General features: G+C 39.6%; 1 protein-coding gene across 1 annotated transcript in view; it reads right to left on the reverse strand.

Annotated features, from left to right (window-relative positions):
• Positions 1–1,406: 1,406 nt before the first annotated feature.
• Positions 1,407–14,130, reverse strand: part of NTAQ1 (N-terminal glutamine amidase 1) — a 40,104-nt gene continuing 27,380 nt past the window's right edge. Inside the window, exon 6 of the mRNA XM_045560528.1 lies at positions 1,407–1,808. Within this exon, the coding sequence (XP_045416484.1) occupies positions 1,684–1,808 (125 nt within the window). The 3' untranslated portion in view covers positions 1,407–1,683. The remainder of the gene's footprint in view (positions 1,809–14,130) is intronic.

Genomic DNA, 14,130 nt, shown 5'->3' on the forward strand with positions numbered 1-14,130 from the left:
TATTAAGAGGGAATTAATTGTCGGGAGCAATGATGACCTACTATTGACCCAATCATGTTCTTTGTCAACTAAAAGGCCAGGAACTTCTGGCTCTGCATCATGTTGAACGTTGTTTTATTAACCGAGCTGTAAGACTTCATTTTCATCACTATTACATATTGTCCTAGTTTCTCTCTCTCCTTCAATTCTCTCAAGAATTTTGGAGATCTTGTCTGTTATGTCCCTTTTATCTTTAGATTTGAAAAAGCATACTTTCTGTGTCTTTATTCAAGTTGGCAACAGAACATATGGAAGAGGATGAGACCAAGGGACAAACTCCACCTGCAAGTTTCTCAGCCTGTAAATCGGCACCTTGGGGTGTGGTGGCACCAAAAGCCTTGAAAACACCTGGCTGTGTGTTTAGCTGTCACATTTCTCCATCATGTCCCATCTTATTATGAGGGCCCGTGCCAGCTGCTACACCAAAATCAAGACACACTTCACTCCAGGCATTCTCCTTTCTAAGTAGTCTTATATAGTAACACAATAAAAAAAAAGAAATGAGGTCTCTTTGGTATAAATTTATTCTTGAATTTATAGCGGCCTTTCATGATCATAGCTTCTCTTTCTAAGTTATTTCCATTAATCTGCCCTCTTGGAAACATATGACCGTAGGAACCACCCTTCCTCCTCAAGATGCCTTCTTCCATTGCCTTCTGTGGCCCCTCACGCCTTGTGTTGCACATGGGAGGGTAAATGGTTGATGGGCACAAGCTGTAGGAAGGAGACTTTTCACTGTATACCCATTTTTTTTTTTTTTTTTTTTTGAGACAGAGTCTTGCTCTGTTGCCCGGGCTAGAGTGAGTGCCGTGGCGTCAGCCTAGCTCACAGCAACCTCAAACTCCTGGGCTTAAGCAATCCTACTGCCTCAGCCTCCCGGGTGGCTGGGACTACAGGCATGCGCCACCATGCCTGGGTAATTTTTTCCATATATGTTTTAGTTGGCCAGATAATTTCTTTCTATTTTTAGTAGAGACGGGGTCTCGCTCTTGCTCAGGCTGGTCTCGAACTCCTGACCTTGAGCGATCCACCCGCCTCGGCCTCCCAGAGTGCTAGGATTACAGGCGTGAGCCACCGCGCCCGGCCTGTATACCCATTTGTAATTTTACATCTTAACATCTTATAAATGGATGACTTGTTAAAAATAATTTTTTGCTGGGCATGATACCTCACACCTATAATCCCAGCACTTTAGGAGGCTGAGGTGGGAAGATTTCTTGAGCCTAAGAGTTCAAAACCAGCCTGGGCAACATAGGGAGACCCTGTCTCTACAAAAATAAAAATAAAATTAAAATTAAAAATTAAAAAATAATTTAAAAAAATATTTCCCACAGTTTGAGAAAATCTATGAAATATTCACTCCCAGATTCTATATACCATCTTTCTATCTTTAGGTAAGGAACACAGAAATCCTTGATATACAGTGCTACTTCCTTAGTTGCTAACATAATAAGCCACACCCCGGTGATGAATCCCATAACATAATTTGAAATTGGGGGATATTGCAATACGGTTCGAAATGATTATGCCGTTGTGTAAGAGAATGGTATTTCCTCACCCCATTGACATCAGGCTTGGACGTGTAACTTACTTCTGCCACAGTAACGTCAGCAGAAGTGATGTGTGCCACGTCAAGCAGATGTTTTAAGAGGTGTTGCATAGTTCCACTGTAGCTCTTCTCCATCTGCCACAGACTGGCACATCCCAGACAGGGGCTGCTTCTTTAGCCTGGATCCCAATTGAAGAAGCCACAGTGCACCTACAATGAACTTATAACACAAATGGAAAATAAGGCTTTGCTGTATAAACCACAGAAAATCAGGGGTTATTTGGCACTAGAGCACAACCTAACAAAAACTGACTAAGATGGTAATAATTTTACATATTTGTCTACTTTAATACCCATAAGACTGTATTTCCTCCAATTGAAACTGAAGAGTCACCCTTAATTTCTCCTCTTTCCCTCACCCTCCACACCCAATCCTTGCAGATCAAGTCTTGCCAACTCCCAAATCTGCCCACTTCTTTCTCTGCATCACTGCTGCCTGGTCCAATCCACCACCATTTCTTGTACAAGGAGTCCCTACAGCCTTCCTATCCTAGCTAGTCCTTTCTCCACACAGGAACAAATCAGATCATGGCTCTCACCTATTTAGGACCCTTTGGAGAGTTTCTATTAAACTTAGAATAAAGCCCAATTTCTTATCAATAGCCACTAAGGCCCTGCGTGATCTTGTCCTACCGCATCCTGTCCTGAGGCTCCAGTCACACTCGGTTCTCTTTCAAGCTCCTTTAACTTGTCAAGCTCTTCCCCACCTCAGAGCCTTTTGTGTGTACTTTTCCCTCTTTCTAGGCTCTTTCTCATTATCTGTTCTCAAATGTCACCTACTCCAGGGAACCTTCCTTTACTACCCCATGCAAAGCAGGATCTGGACCTTCCCCCTCCCACCGCGCCCCACCCTCCGCCCCGTCCCGACTCCATTATTCTAGATCTTAGCCCTTCGATTATTTTCTTGGTGGCACTTACCACAATTTGTAACAATTCCATTTGTTTATTTTTTTAATTTACTTCCTACTAGACTGTAAGTTCCATACGCAAAACGATTATGTCTGAATCTAATGTTGTATCCCTACAGCCTTTAAGGGAGTCTGACAAGGCAGGCATTTAACGTAGCATTTGTTACATGCGCTACGTGGCCATTTCTTAGCCTTTAAGAAGCAACCAATGGTTAATAAAGCCAACATTGTAGCCTTGCCGGTTTCCTTTACTTGTTTACAGACTCTAACCTGACCGCTGTCACCATCATTGTATCTTCAGGCCAGCACAAATCCTCACCACCACTATTCAGTCTGTTTCAGTTCAGTGAGCACCCTGTGTCTCACATCAGGAGGATAAGTAGCACATCTACTTAATACGGAAGAACTGCATTTATTATTTTATTTATACATGTAAATTATAGCTGGAATTCATTGTGATGCTTATTACAGACCAGAGATTGTCATAAGTTTGTTACATACATCATCTCATTTAATCTTCCAACAGCCCTGCAACGATATGGCATACCCACTAAGAACACAGGTGACAGAATCATATTGATTTGGGTTCAAATGCCAGTCCTGCTACTCTTGAAAATTCCTTAACTTCTCTGTGCTTCCATTTCTTCATCTGTAAGATGGGAGTAATAATGGTAACCACACCTTAGGGTTGGTTGCCTTGACGATTAAATAAGATAATATATGTGATGCGCTTAGCTCGGGGCCTGGCACATAAGTGTTTCATAAATGTCAGCTACCTCTTCTTAACTTGCTCTCTGGGGACCATTTTATGTCCTGAAGCATCAAACTAAGTGTCCAGCACAGAGAGGATGAGTTACCCAGACTGAGTTCCTGCCCTTGAGGAGCACACAGTCAGAGACAGCTGGGAGCACAGACTTGGAATTCAGAAGAGGACAGCAAACGTGCTGCTCCAAATGGCTGCGTTCATTTTATGCTCCAAACACAGTAAACTCATGTTCTCATTTCCTTTTCCACCAAAATAGCTATCTCTGCTCCCTGAAGAGGCCCTGGATTATTATAGCTCCTTAAATGCCCTGAAATTCTCAGGAGAGAAGGAATGTTTTTTTTTAAAAGCAAGCACAGCTTGGAGCTAGAAAACAAAAGGTTAAATTCTCTTAAGCTAGGACAATGTAACTCATTTCCTGTTTTTCTCAACTGTCTAGACACAGATCTCATAAGCATTAGCCATGAATCCCACCATCAGGTTAAAAATAGAAGGTTTAAATATGAAATACTGTGGCGGAGGAAAGATTGTAGGTTTCTACCTTTATCCACAAAATGACTACTTTGAAATAGGATTTTTTTGTCTTTGTTGTGAGTTTTTCCATAAGTCCCGTGAAGCGGTATTTCAATGGCAGGAATAGGGAACAACTTTTTCCTAAAGAATATATTTGTCCTTCGATAAAGCTATTGCAATCCCCACCCCCGCCCCTGCCCCTCCCAGGTTTTAAAAGCTACTTGAAGACACAGCATATGGCAGCTTCTCTTAACAAAAAATGCAGTCACAATTACTGAAATATTTCAGGTTATTGCATAGACCAACATTTAGCCTCACAAATTTGTGCAACAGAAAATGCATATAGATTTGACATGTTTTCTTTTCTTCTTCTATCTTCTGCCTCCATAAAGTTGTCGGATAAATATTTTGTTTTGAACACATTTTTCCAGAAAACACATTTTTAAGAACTCTACTAATAATCCAATCATTTTTAAAAGGGAAAGGGGAGGAGGGGATGGGCAAAAGCCTACCTAACACTGTGGTACAATGAACATTATCTAGGTGATGGGCACACTTATAATCCTGCCTCAAGCATAACAAAAGCGATTCATGTAACCAAACACATTTGTACCCCCGTAATATTCTGAAATTTAAAAAAAATCCATAAGCAGTGGTACACAAGTGTGGGGGAATCTACGATGCTGAGTTTCCCAAACTTAATGGAACCACAGAACCCTTTTATCAGGATGATCCTATTAACGCCTCCCAGAATAGTATTCCATGGCATACCAGTTTGGGAAAGATGAATTGGATACCTCTAGAATTTTTTTTCTGGTTCCAGAATTATATGAAGTTAGGTCTCTTCTCTGACAACCTCAGCTATCTGAATCACAACATAAAACTTGAAAGTAAACAGCACTAATGACTCTACAATATTGTAATGGGCCTTTTCTCTTTATTATAGGTACACAAGTAGAAGTATACCTTACAGCTGTGGACCCCAAACCCCAGACTGCAGACCAGTACCAGCTGGTGGCCTATTAGGAACCAGGCTGCACAGCAGGAGGTGAGTGGAGGGGAACCAGCGACCTTTCATGTGTATTTACAGCCACTCCCCATCACTTGCATCCCTGCATAAGCTCCGCCTCCTGTCAGATCAGCAGCAGCACTGTAGATTCTCAGAGTAGGAGTTCGAACCTTACTGTGCATACAGGGGATCTAATGAGAATCTAATGAGATCTAATGAGAATCTAATGCCTGATACTCTGAGGCCTGAGGTGGTGATGCCCCATCCCCCACTGGTCTGTGGAAAAACTTCTGTGAAACCAGTCCCTGGTGCCAAAAATGTTGGGGACCGCTGCCTTACAAATACTCATGCATTTACCTTAGAATGAATGTATTCATCATTGTCTTTAATATTTATATAGATATATATTGAAATAACATAGATCTATAATATATTTATAATTTTTATAATACAAAGTTGTATAATTATATGTTATATAATTTTATAATTATAATATACATATATGTGCTAGCATATACACATATATTTCCTAACTCTGTCCACTGAGAGAACCTGGAAGCAATGACAACCCAGTAGCAATAAGCATACACAGTGCCATGACCTTAATTTCTAAATCTATTCTCCAATAAAAGCAATCAGTCTGGGCATGGTGGCTCACACCTGTAATCCTAACACTTTGGGAGGCCGAGGCAGGAGGGTCACTTGAGGCCAGGAGTTCAAGACCAGCCTGAGTGAGACTAAGACCCTGTTTCTACAAAAAATAAAAAAAATAGCCGGGCATGGTGGCGCATGCCTATAGTCCCAGCTACTCCAGAGGCTGAGGCAGGAGGATCCCTTGAGCCCAGGAGTTTGAGGTTGCAGTGAGCTATGATGATGCCACTGCACTCTAGCCTAGGTGACAGAGCAAGACCATGTCTCAAAAAAAAAAAAAAAAAAAAAGAAATTAGAGCTCTTTGAAGAAAAGATTGATTCCACATTTGGGGCAAGGAAAATACAAGATGAGCCTAGAATAAAAAGTAAATGTCAAAAAGCCAGAAAGTACTCAAAAATGTTGAAGCATGTCGAAAGGCTACAGGAGCCAATCTGTCTAAGGTCCTAATGGCCTGGAACAATTTGAGCAACAAAATAAATAATGACAGCATTAGATTATAACCCATAAAATAAAATAAATATTCATAAGCACATGTTGATATATTAATAACTACATATATGATAGAAAAGGAATAACTTTTCCTTACAGAGGAATTCCAATTAATAGGGGAGAAGGAATAAAGGAAATAGAAAATCACCAGTAGCCAAACACCACAGTAATAATTGTTGCAGGCAAAAATTATTCACAGATGCTAAAACTAGCCGGTGAAGGTACAAGAAACGGCATGTTTATATAGTCTCAAAGCATCTCTCCCTTTGTTGGTCACAAAGGGAAAAATAGTAATTCACAGTGGAGAAACCTGATAGACTCCACTTTAACCAAGAGATCAAGGTTAATATCACCAGTAACAAGATATACTGGTATTGTGTGCCTCCTGAGGGGGTGCATGGAGAAGGACATAACATTACTTCTGAGATATTCTTGCCAAAACAGCAATTATCTCAATTTAATCAAAGAAACACAAACAAAGCCAAATTGGAGGGCATTCAACAAAGTAATTGACCAGCTCTCTTCAGAAGTGTCAGACAATGAAAGACAAAGAAAAACTAAGTTAGAGAAGAACTAAGTTAGTCACCTTTTCATAACTAAATTCAATGTGAGATCCAGGATTGGGTCCTGAATCAGAAAAAGGCCATGAATGGAAAAACTAGCAAATTCAAGTAAGGTCTATTGTTTACTTAATGCTAATGTATCCGTGTTAATTTCCTCGTTTTGATCATGGTACTGTGGCTGTGTAAGATGTTAAACATAAGGAGAAGCTAGGTGAAATATACATGGGAAATCTCTAGACTATGTTTTTAACTTTCTGTAAGTCGAGAATTATTTTAAAATTTCTTAAAAGTTTTTTTAAGTAACAAATATATTCACAAGCCAAGTATTTATAACTCAGTGCCTGTACATATCAATATTAATAGTCACAATAATAACAATATAATTTCTTTATACTTTCACTTTCTGATTACTTACAATGTACCAAGAGCTATCCTGGGAGCTTGTGTGTGTTCTTTCCTTTAACCTTCACAATCTGAGGTCATAAAGCTAAGTAACATAAACAGGGTGATATTTCTAATAATTGGTAGATCTATGATGTCAACTTTTACTGTAACCTAGCAGAGAAGATGAAAGTAAATTACTTACTGCTTGAAAGAGACCAAATAGCAACCTAAAATTCAGGCAATGCTGAATATCTGTGCTACATTATTTCAGTTTCTTGCTCATTTGTCTAAGACTTCAAGGCATGTCAACAATACAGAAATTCGAGAAAATATAAATTAACTAATGCCTTAGGAGAGTAATGTATCCCCCTTTTACTTTCTGAAAACTTGTCTACAAAAATCCCTCAGGGTTGCATGCCTTGGAAGATTTTCCCAAGCACTTTCTCACACAGAGTTTTTATTTAATACGCACAACCACCAAATGAGATAGGTTTCATTTGCCCCAATTTTACAAAAAAAGAAAAGTAACTCTTAAGGAGATTGAAAAAATTCCCACTGCACACCTTCCCATCCTCCCAGTTAACAATAGACATTTTTGTCCATTGAAATAAGGTAAACTAATATCCAGGGCATCCATAAATGAGGAAATAATTAATGAAAAGAAAGGAGTGGTGGGGGACGTGGTGCAGGCAGATGAGAAGAAGGAAGACACTTTCATTAATGGTTAAGAAAATACAGGTGAACTCAGCTCAGCCACTTTCTAACTGTGATCTGGTGAAGTTACTCTCTGCCTATTTCTACTAGGAAAAAGGAGTTTTAATAAGCGTAATGGGTTGAATAGTGTCCACCCCCACTTCCAAAAAATGTATGTCTACCCAGAACCTCAGAATGCAACCTTATTTGGAAATTGAGTCTTTAGGAAGGTAATTGTTAATCCAGTAAAGTCGTACCAGATTAAAGCAGGCTCTAAATCCAATGACAGTTGTCCTTATAAAAAGAGGGGACACACAGAGACACAGAGAGAAGGCTAGGTAAAATGGAGACAGAGATTGTAGTGGGCCAGCTGCAAGCCAAGGAAGAGCAGAGTTGCTAGGAACCAGCAGCAGCCAGGAAGAGGCAAGGAAGGATTCTTCCCTGGAGACTCGAGAGGGAACACAGCCCTGCTGACACCTTGATTTTAGACTTTGAGCTACCAGAAAGATGAGACAATAAATTTCTGTTATTTTAAGCCATCATGTTTGTGGTAATTTGTTATGGAAACCCTAGGAAACAAACAGAGTAAGCAATATAGGAGGCAATGTATGTAAAGCAACTAGCAGAGAGTAATTAGCGATGTATGAGCCATTTCACCCACTCTGCTTCAGTAAGAAGGAAGGGCAAAGGAGGTCAGTGTTGATTACGTATTTCTCAGCTTTGGGTATTTTTTAGCACTGTTTGGCATACTCACTGCCTTTTTTCCCCACCCACAACTACCCTGAGTCACTGCCCAACTATGAGCAGCTCTAAAATTCTGGAAAATAGCCTCTGCTATCATTGAGGGGCAGGGTTGGGATAAGACCCCCTATAGAATAATAACGGTACAGAGCAGTAAATGTAGATTTGAATTGATCCTTCTATCTCATCATCTAAAAAATGTCTTCTAGGCATGATTGTTGCTTTTATGGGTTGAATTGTGTTTCCCAAAAAGATATTTTGAAGTGTGATGGTTAATTTTATGTGTCAGCTTGACTGGGTTATGGAGTGCCCAGATATTTGGTCAAACAGTATCCTGGGTGTTCTTGTGAAGGTGTTTTTGGATGAGACTAACATTTAAATTGGTAGAATGAGTAAAACAGATTGCCCTCCCTAATGTGGGCGACCTCATCCAATCAGTTGAAGGTCTAAAAAGAACAAAAGGTTGACTCTCCCATGAGTAAGAGGGAGTTTATCCTTCCTGACTGCCTTCAACTGGGACATTAGTTTTCTTCCTGCCTTTGGACTCAAACTGAAATATCAATCCTTTTTTGGTCCCAATCTCTGGCTGTCAGACTGAAACTACACCATTAGCTCTCCTAGATCTCAGGCCTTTGCATCCAAACTGGAACTAAACCATCGGCTCAGGCTAGGTGCGGTGGCTCACGCCTATAATCCTAGCACTCTGGGAGGCCAAGGCGGGAGGATTGCCTGAGCTCAGGAGTTCGAGACCAGCCTGAGCAAGAGCAAGACCCTGTCTCTACTAAAATTAGAAAAAAATTAGCCAGGCTTGGTGGCAGGTACTTGGGAGGCTGAGGCAGGAGGATTGCTTGAGCCCGGGAGTTTGAAGTTGCTGTGAGCTAGGCTGATGCCATGGCACTCTAGCCTGGGCAGCAGAGTTAGACTCTGTCTCAAACAAAATAATAAAAAATAAATTAAAAAAAAATAAACCACTGGCTTTCCTGAGTCTTCAGCTTGCTGACTCACTTGGCAGATCTTGGGACTTGCCAGCCTCCATACTCACATGAGCCAATTTCTAGCATAAATTTCTTTCTGTGTATATATATATATATATATATATATATATATATATATAGAGAGAGAGAGAGAGAGAGAGAGAGAGAGAGAGAGAAAACCATCCTATTGGTTCTGTTTCTCTGGAGAACCCTAATACAAAGGCCTAACACCCAGTATCTCAGAATGTGACCTTATTTGGAAACTGGGTCATTGCAGATATAATTAGTTAATTCAAGATGAGGTCTTAGAGGAGCAGGATGGGCCCTTAACCCAATATGACTGATGCCCTTCCTTATAAGAGGGGGAAACCAAAACTGGGTGATGAATATATGGGAACTCTGCAACTTTTCAGTAAATCCAAAATATTTCAAAGTAAAAACTTTATTTAAAAAAAAAAAACGGGACCTACATTTATGGAGTTAGAACTATATACAGGTTAATAGTTAAACATAAATAATTTGTTTACAACAATGAATGTTGTGAACTGGATTTCTTATATAAACCTGATACACCTCTCTCATTATATTGAAAAGCCTTCATCACGCAGAGCTAAGAGAAGCTGTGTTGAGAAAATAGTTAGGACAAAAGAGATTCCAACTCACACACGTATCCACACTCCATCAGGAAGTAATAAAACACCTAGCCAAATACCTGCAAAACAAAGCAGTACATTAACTCATACAAAATTGCCATTATCAACTCGAATGAAGGTGCTATTGTATATCTTCTCTGTTAGTGAGTGGCTTGCAAAAGCAATACCACACCTCTTTTTACCCTATTTTCTGTTTCTTGAATGGAGCACTTAGGTAATTAAAGAAGTGACAGAAACTCTGGTTTCACCCAGAGTGGGGAATGGTCTCTGGACAGACACTGAGAAATAGCTCTGCAGAGAGCCGCTTCAGGTGGCACACTGACCCCTTCAGACACCTGGCTATGACCCTCAGCCTTTAAGGCCTCCCCTTTTATTCTCCAGTTACAAAATGTGTCCATCTCTTCAGGTGTTAGCCCTTAGCAAAGAGAAGGGAACACACAGGGACCGAGGAGGCCACAGTAAGAACAAGTCACATGAGTCCTGGAGGGAATGGACAGCACCTCACACTCCTTTATGCCTTGTCTTAGTCTGTCCAGGCTGCCATAACAAAGTACCATCAACTGGGCAGCAGCTTAACCAACAGAAATTTATTATCAGAGTTCTGAAGACTGGAAAGTCCAAGATCAAGGTCCAGCAGGGTTCAGTTCCTCGTAAGGGCCCTCTTCCTGGCTAGTAGAAAGCTACCTTCCTCACATGGCAGAGGAAGAAATAACAAGCTTTCTGTGTCTTCTCTTATGAGGCTACTGATCCCATCATGAGGGCCACAGGTTGATGACCTCATCTATATTTAATTACCTCCCAAAGGTCCCACCTCCAAATACCATTGCGTCGGGGGTTAAGGCTTCAACATATGAATTTTGGGGGACTCAAACATTCAGTCCATAACATGCCTCTCCTAACTTCTAGTAGAGCTAGGGAAAGCAATACATTTTTGTTGATTCTGCTAATAGAAGATGAAATTTTACATAGAAACACATATAGCAAAGATCTGTCTCCTATGCACACCTGATTTGCCTTGGCTGGATAGGGCCCAGAACATGGTAGACACTTGATAATCACTTGTTGATGAATTATAATAATTATTTGTCAATGAACCACTGCCCTTTGGCATTGATGGCATCTTAAGAAAAGGTTTTACTATGTCCCTATTTAATAATCTCAAAGTTTTATGCACATTTTTATGTTTTTATTTTGACCTCTCCACTTTACTCACAAGGTCATCATATCCTCCCAAATCTATCTTATGAAAGAAGAATTGTGAGTTTGTTACTAATTTCCCTCAATTAAAAAAAATAATATTACATAGAAGAAAACAAACAAATGCTATTCTTCACAATTATTGGGGCCTCTGGTTCCATGGTATGTGAAATATATGGGAAATTTGTAGTGCTATTTTACGGAATGAATAGCCAGCCTAGTCCCTTGTCTTTAAGCTTGAGCAAGGATTACTTCTCCAAGAGGTTAAAGTCTATTAAAATCTTATTTATTGTAATGATTTATGGGATATGACACAGCACAGGCAACAAAAGTAAATGCAGACAAATAGGGTTACATCAAACTTAAAAACTTTTGTGTTCCCAAGGACACAATCAACAGAATGAAAAGGCAACCTATAGAATGGGAGAAAATATTAATATATTCATATCACATATCTGATAAGGAGTTAATATCTAGAATATGTAAAGAACTCCTACAACTCAACAAAAAAATTGAATAACCCAATTTAAAAATGGGCAAAGGACTTGAACAGACATTTCTACAAAGATGATATACAAATGGCCAACATGCACATGAAAAGATGCTCGACATTACTAATCATCAGAGAAATGCAAATTAAAACCACAATGAGATATCACCTCACACCCATTAGGGTGGCCACTATCAAAAGAAAGAAAGTAGGGAGGTAGAAAATAACAAGTGCTGGTGAAGATGTAGAGAAATCGGAACCCTTGTGCACTGCTGGTGGGAGTATAAAAAGGTACAGCCCATGGAAAACAGAATTGAGGTTCCTCAAAAAATTAAAAATAGAATTGCCATATGACCAACAATCCCATTCCTTGGTATATATCCAACAGAACTGAAAACAGGATCTCGAAAAGATATTTGCACATCCACATTCTTTGCAGCACTATTTACAGTAGCCAAGAAATGGAAGCAACCTAAATGTTCAGTGATGGAAAACTGGATAAAGAAAATGGGATACATACATACAATGGAATATTATTCAGCCTTTAAAAAGAAGGAAATCCTGTCATAAGCTATCATGTGATTGAACCCAGAGGACATTATGTTAAGTGAAATAATGAGTATAAAAAGCCAAATACTATGTGATTCCACTTATATGAGGTATCTAAAGTAGTCAGAATCATAAAAACAAAAAGCAGAATGGTAGTTACTAGAGATAGGGGGAGAGGAAAATGAGTTGTTGTTTGATGGGTACAGAGTTTCAGTATGGCAAGATGAAAAAGTTCTGGAGATCTGTGGCATAACAATGTAAATATACCTAACACTACTGAAGTATATACATAAAAATTGGTTAAGATGGTAAATCTTATGTTTTTTAACTACTATTAAATAAATAAAAATTTGAATTTATTGATGTGGGGGGGAAGCATATTTCCTAACCCACTGCCTTCTTTGGGGGCGGTGCCGGAATCCTTATCATCTGAGGCTCTGTCCCACCTTATCTCCTGACATCGTGGCCATGTCCTTGAACCTGGCCTTTTGCTTCATTTTTTTACCTCTCACTCATAGCCCTTGAACCTGTCTCTTATATTTACTGCTCCTTGGCCCTCCTCACCTTTCCCTTTCTTTCTTGCCCACAATTCTACAGGATTTGATCTGCTTCTCACTGGACCAGGGAACCCTCTGGAAGGTGGATATAAATGGCCAGTAATTAATTTATGAAATCAGACCCTCAGCAACACTCTGTACTTAAGATATTAATGCCAAGCTTAAAGGGATTGATGAAATATTTAATACATCATTTCTTGGCCTTTTGGCTACGATCAAGTGTAGAGATTAATAAAATACTTCACACAAAAATTATCATATTATGAAAACACTGTAAAAATTATTCTAAACATCAAAATAAACCCCATTACATTAACAATCTTGTGATATTATCATGTACCACTGAATATGTGATAAAACATTCATACACTATCTGGTGGGAATGTAAATTGGCACAAACCTTTAGAAAAACAATTTGGCAATATGTTTTGAAACTATAAAAATGTCTATGCCCTTTAACCTATTAATACCATTCCCAGGAGTTTGCTCTAAGGAAATTATACCATAAAAGAGAAAAAGAGGCTTATATATGGAAAATGTTTATTTCCAAGTTATTTATGCAAGATATGTTTTGATTATGTTGACATAATCAAAACACAACTTTGTTTTTCTCCCATTATCCCTTTAAAAGGTATTCAGTTTTTTGGAGGAAGGGCACCAGTAAGAGGAAAGGAGGTTGTCCTTGACTCTAGATGAAAGAAACTGCAGGCCTCTGCCTGCTGTGGTCACTTTCAGGTAATGAGAGTCTGATGGTCACACCAAGTCACAAACATAGTCTTAATAAAGTAATCCAATGAGTGAGCTCATTATATTAATCAACAATTCAGTTTTCTTTCAAAAGATTTCTCCCCTTGTCAGCAAAAGCTGGCAATTCCCAGGGAGGTGAGGGACAGTCAGGGATCACATGTAGTCAGTGTCTTCTGTCCTCCACCACTGCCTCATAAACCTCCTCCACTCACTAGCTGCTATTTTGGATCCCACAGCCAAATAGACAGAAGGCAAAGAGGTAAGTAGTTATGTCTGGAGCTACTTTAATTGGCTTCTGACTGGCACTATTGTAAGCTGACTTCCTGCTCACTGGGCTTGGCAGCTATATGAAGCTATCTCTCACTTGGGGCACTGTTCATAGGGTTTTTGAAGATTTCTCTCTCTGGGGACCTGTCCAGTATTAATTCTGAGGACAAGGGAGAAGCATTCTATCCCAGCTGCCATTGGCCCCTCGTTCTCTGGAAATCCTCTCCATTCAGACTTCACTGTTTGGCTTCCTCTCATCCTCCCACAAGGTCCTCTTGGGCAAGACCTAAAATGACTCTTGCCCAAAATGTATAAACCAACCATGTATGGGCA

Source organism: Lemur catta, chromosome 9 (assembly GCF_020740605.2).
Source record: "Lemur catta isolate mLemCat1 chromosome 9, mLemCat1.pri, whole genome shotgun sequence".
Classification (NCBI taxonomy): domain Eukaryota; kingdom Metazoa; phylum Chordata; class Mammalia; order Primates; family Lemuridae; genus Lemur; species Lemur catta.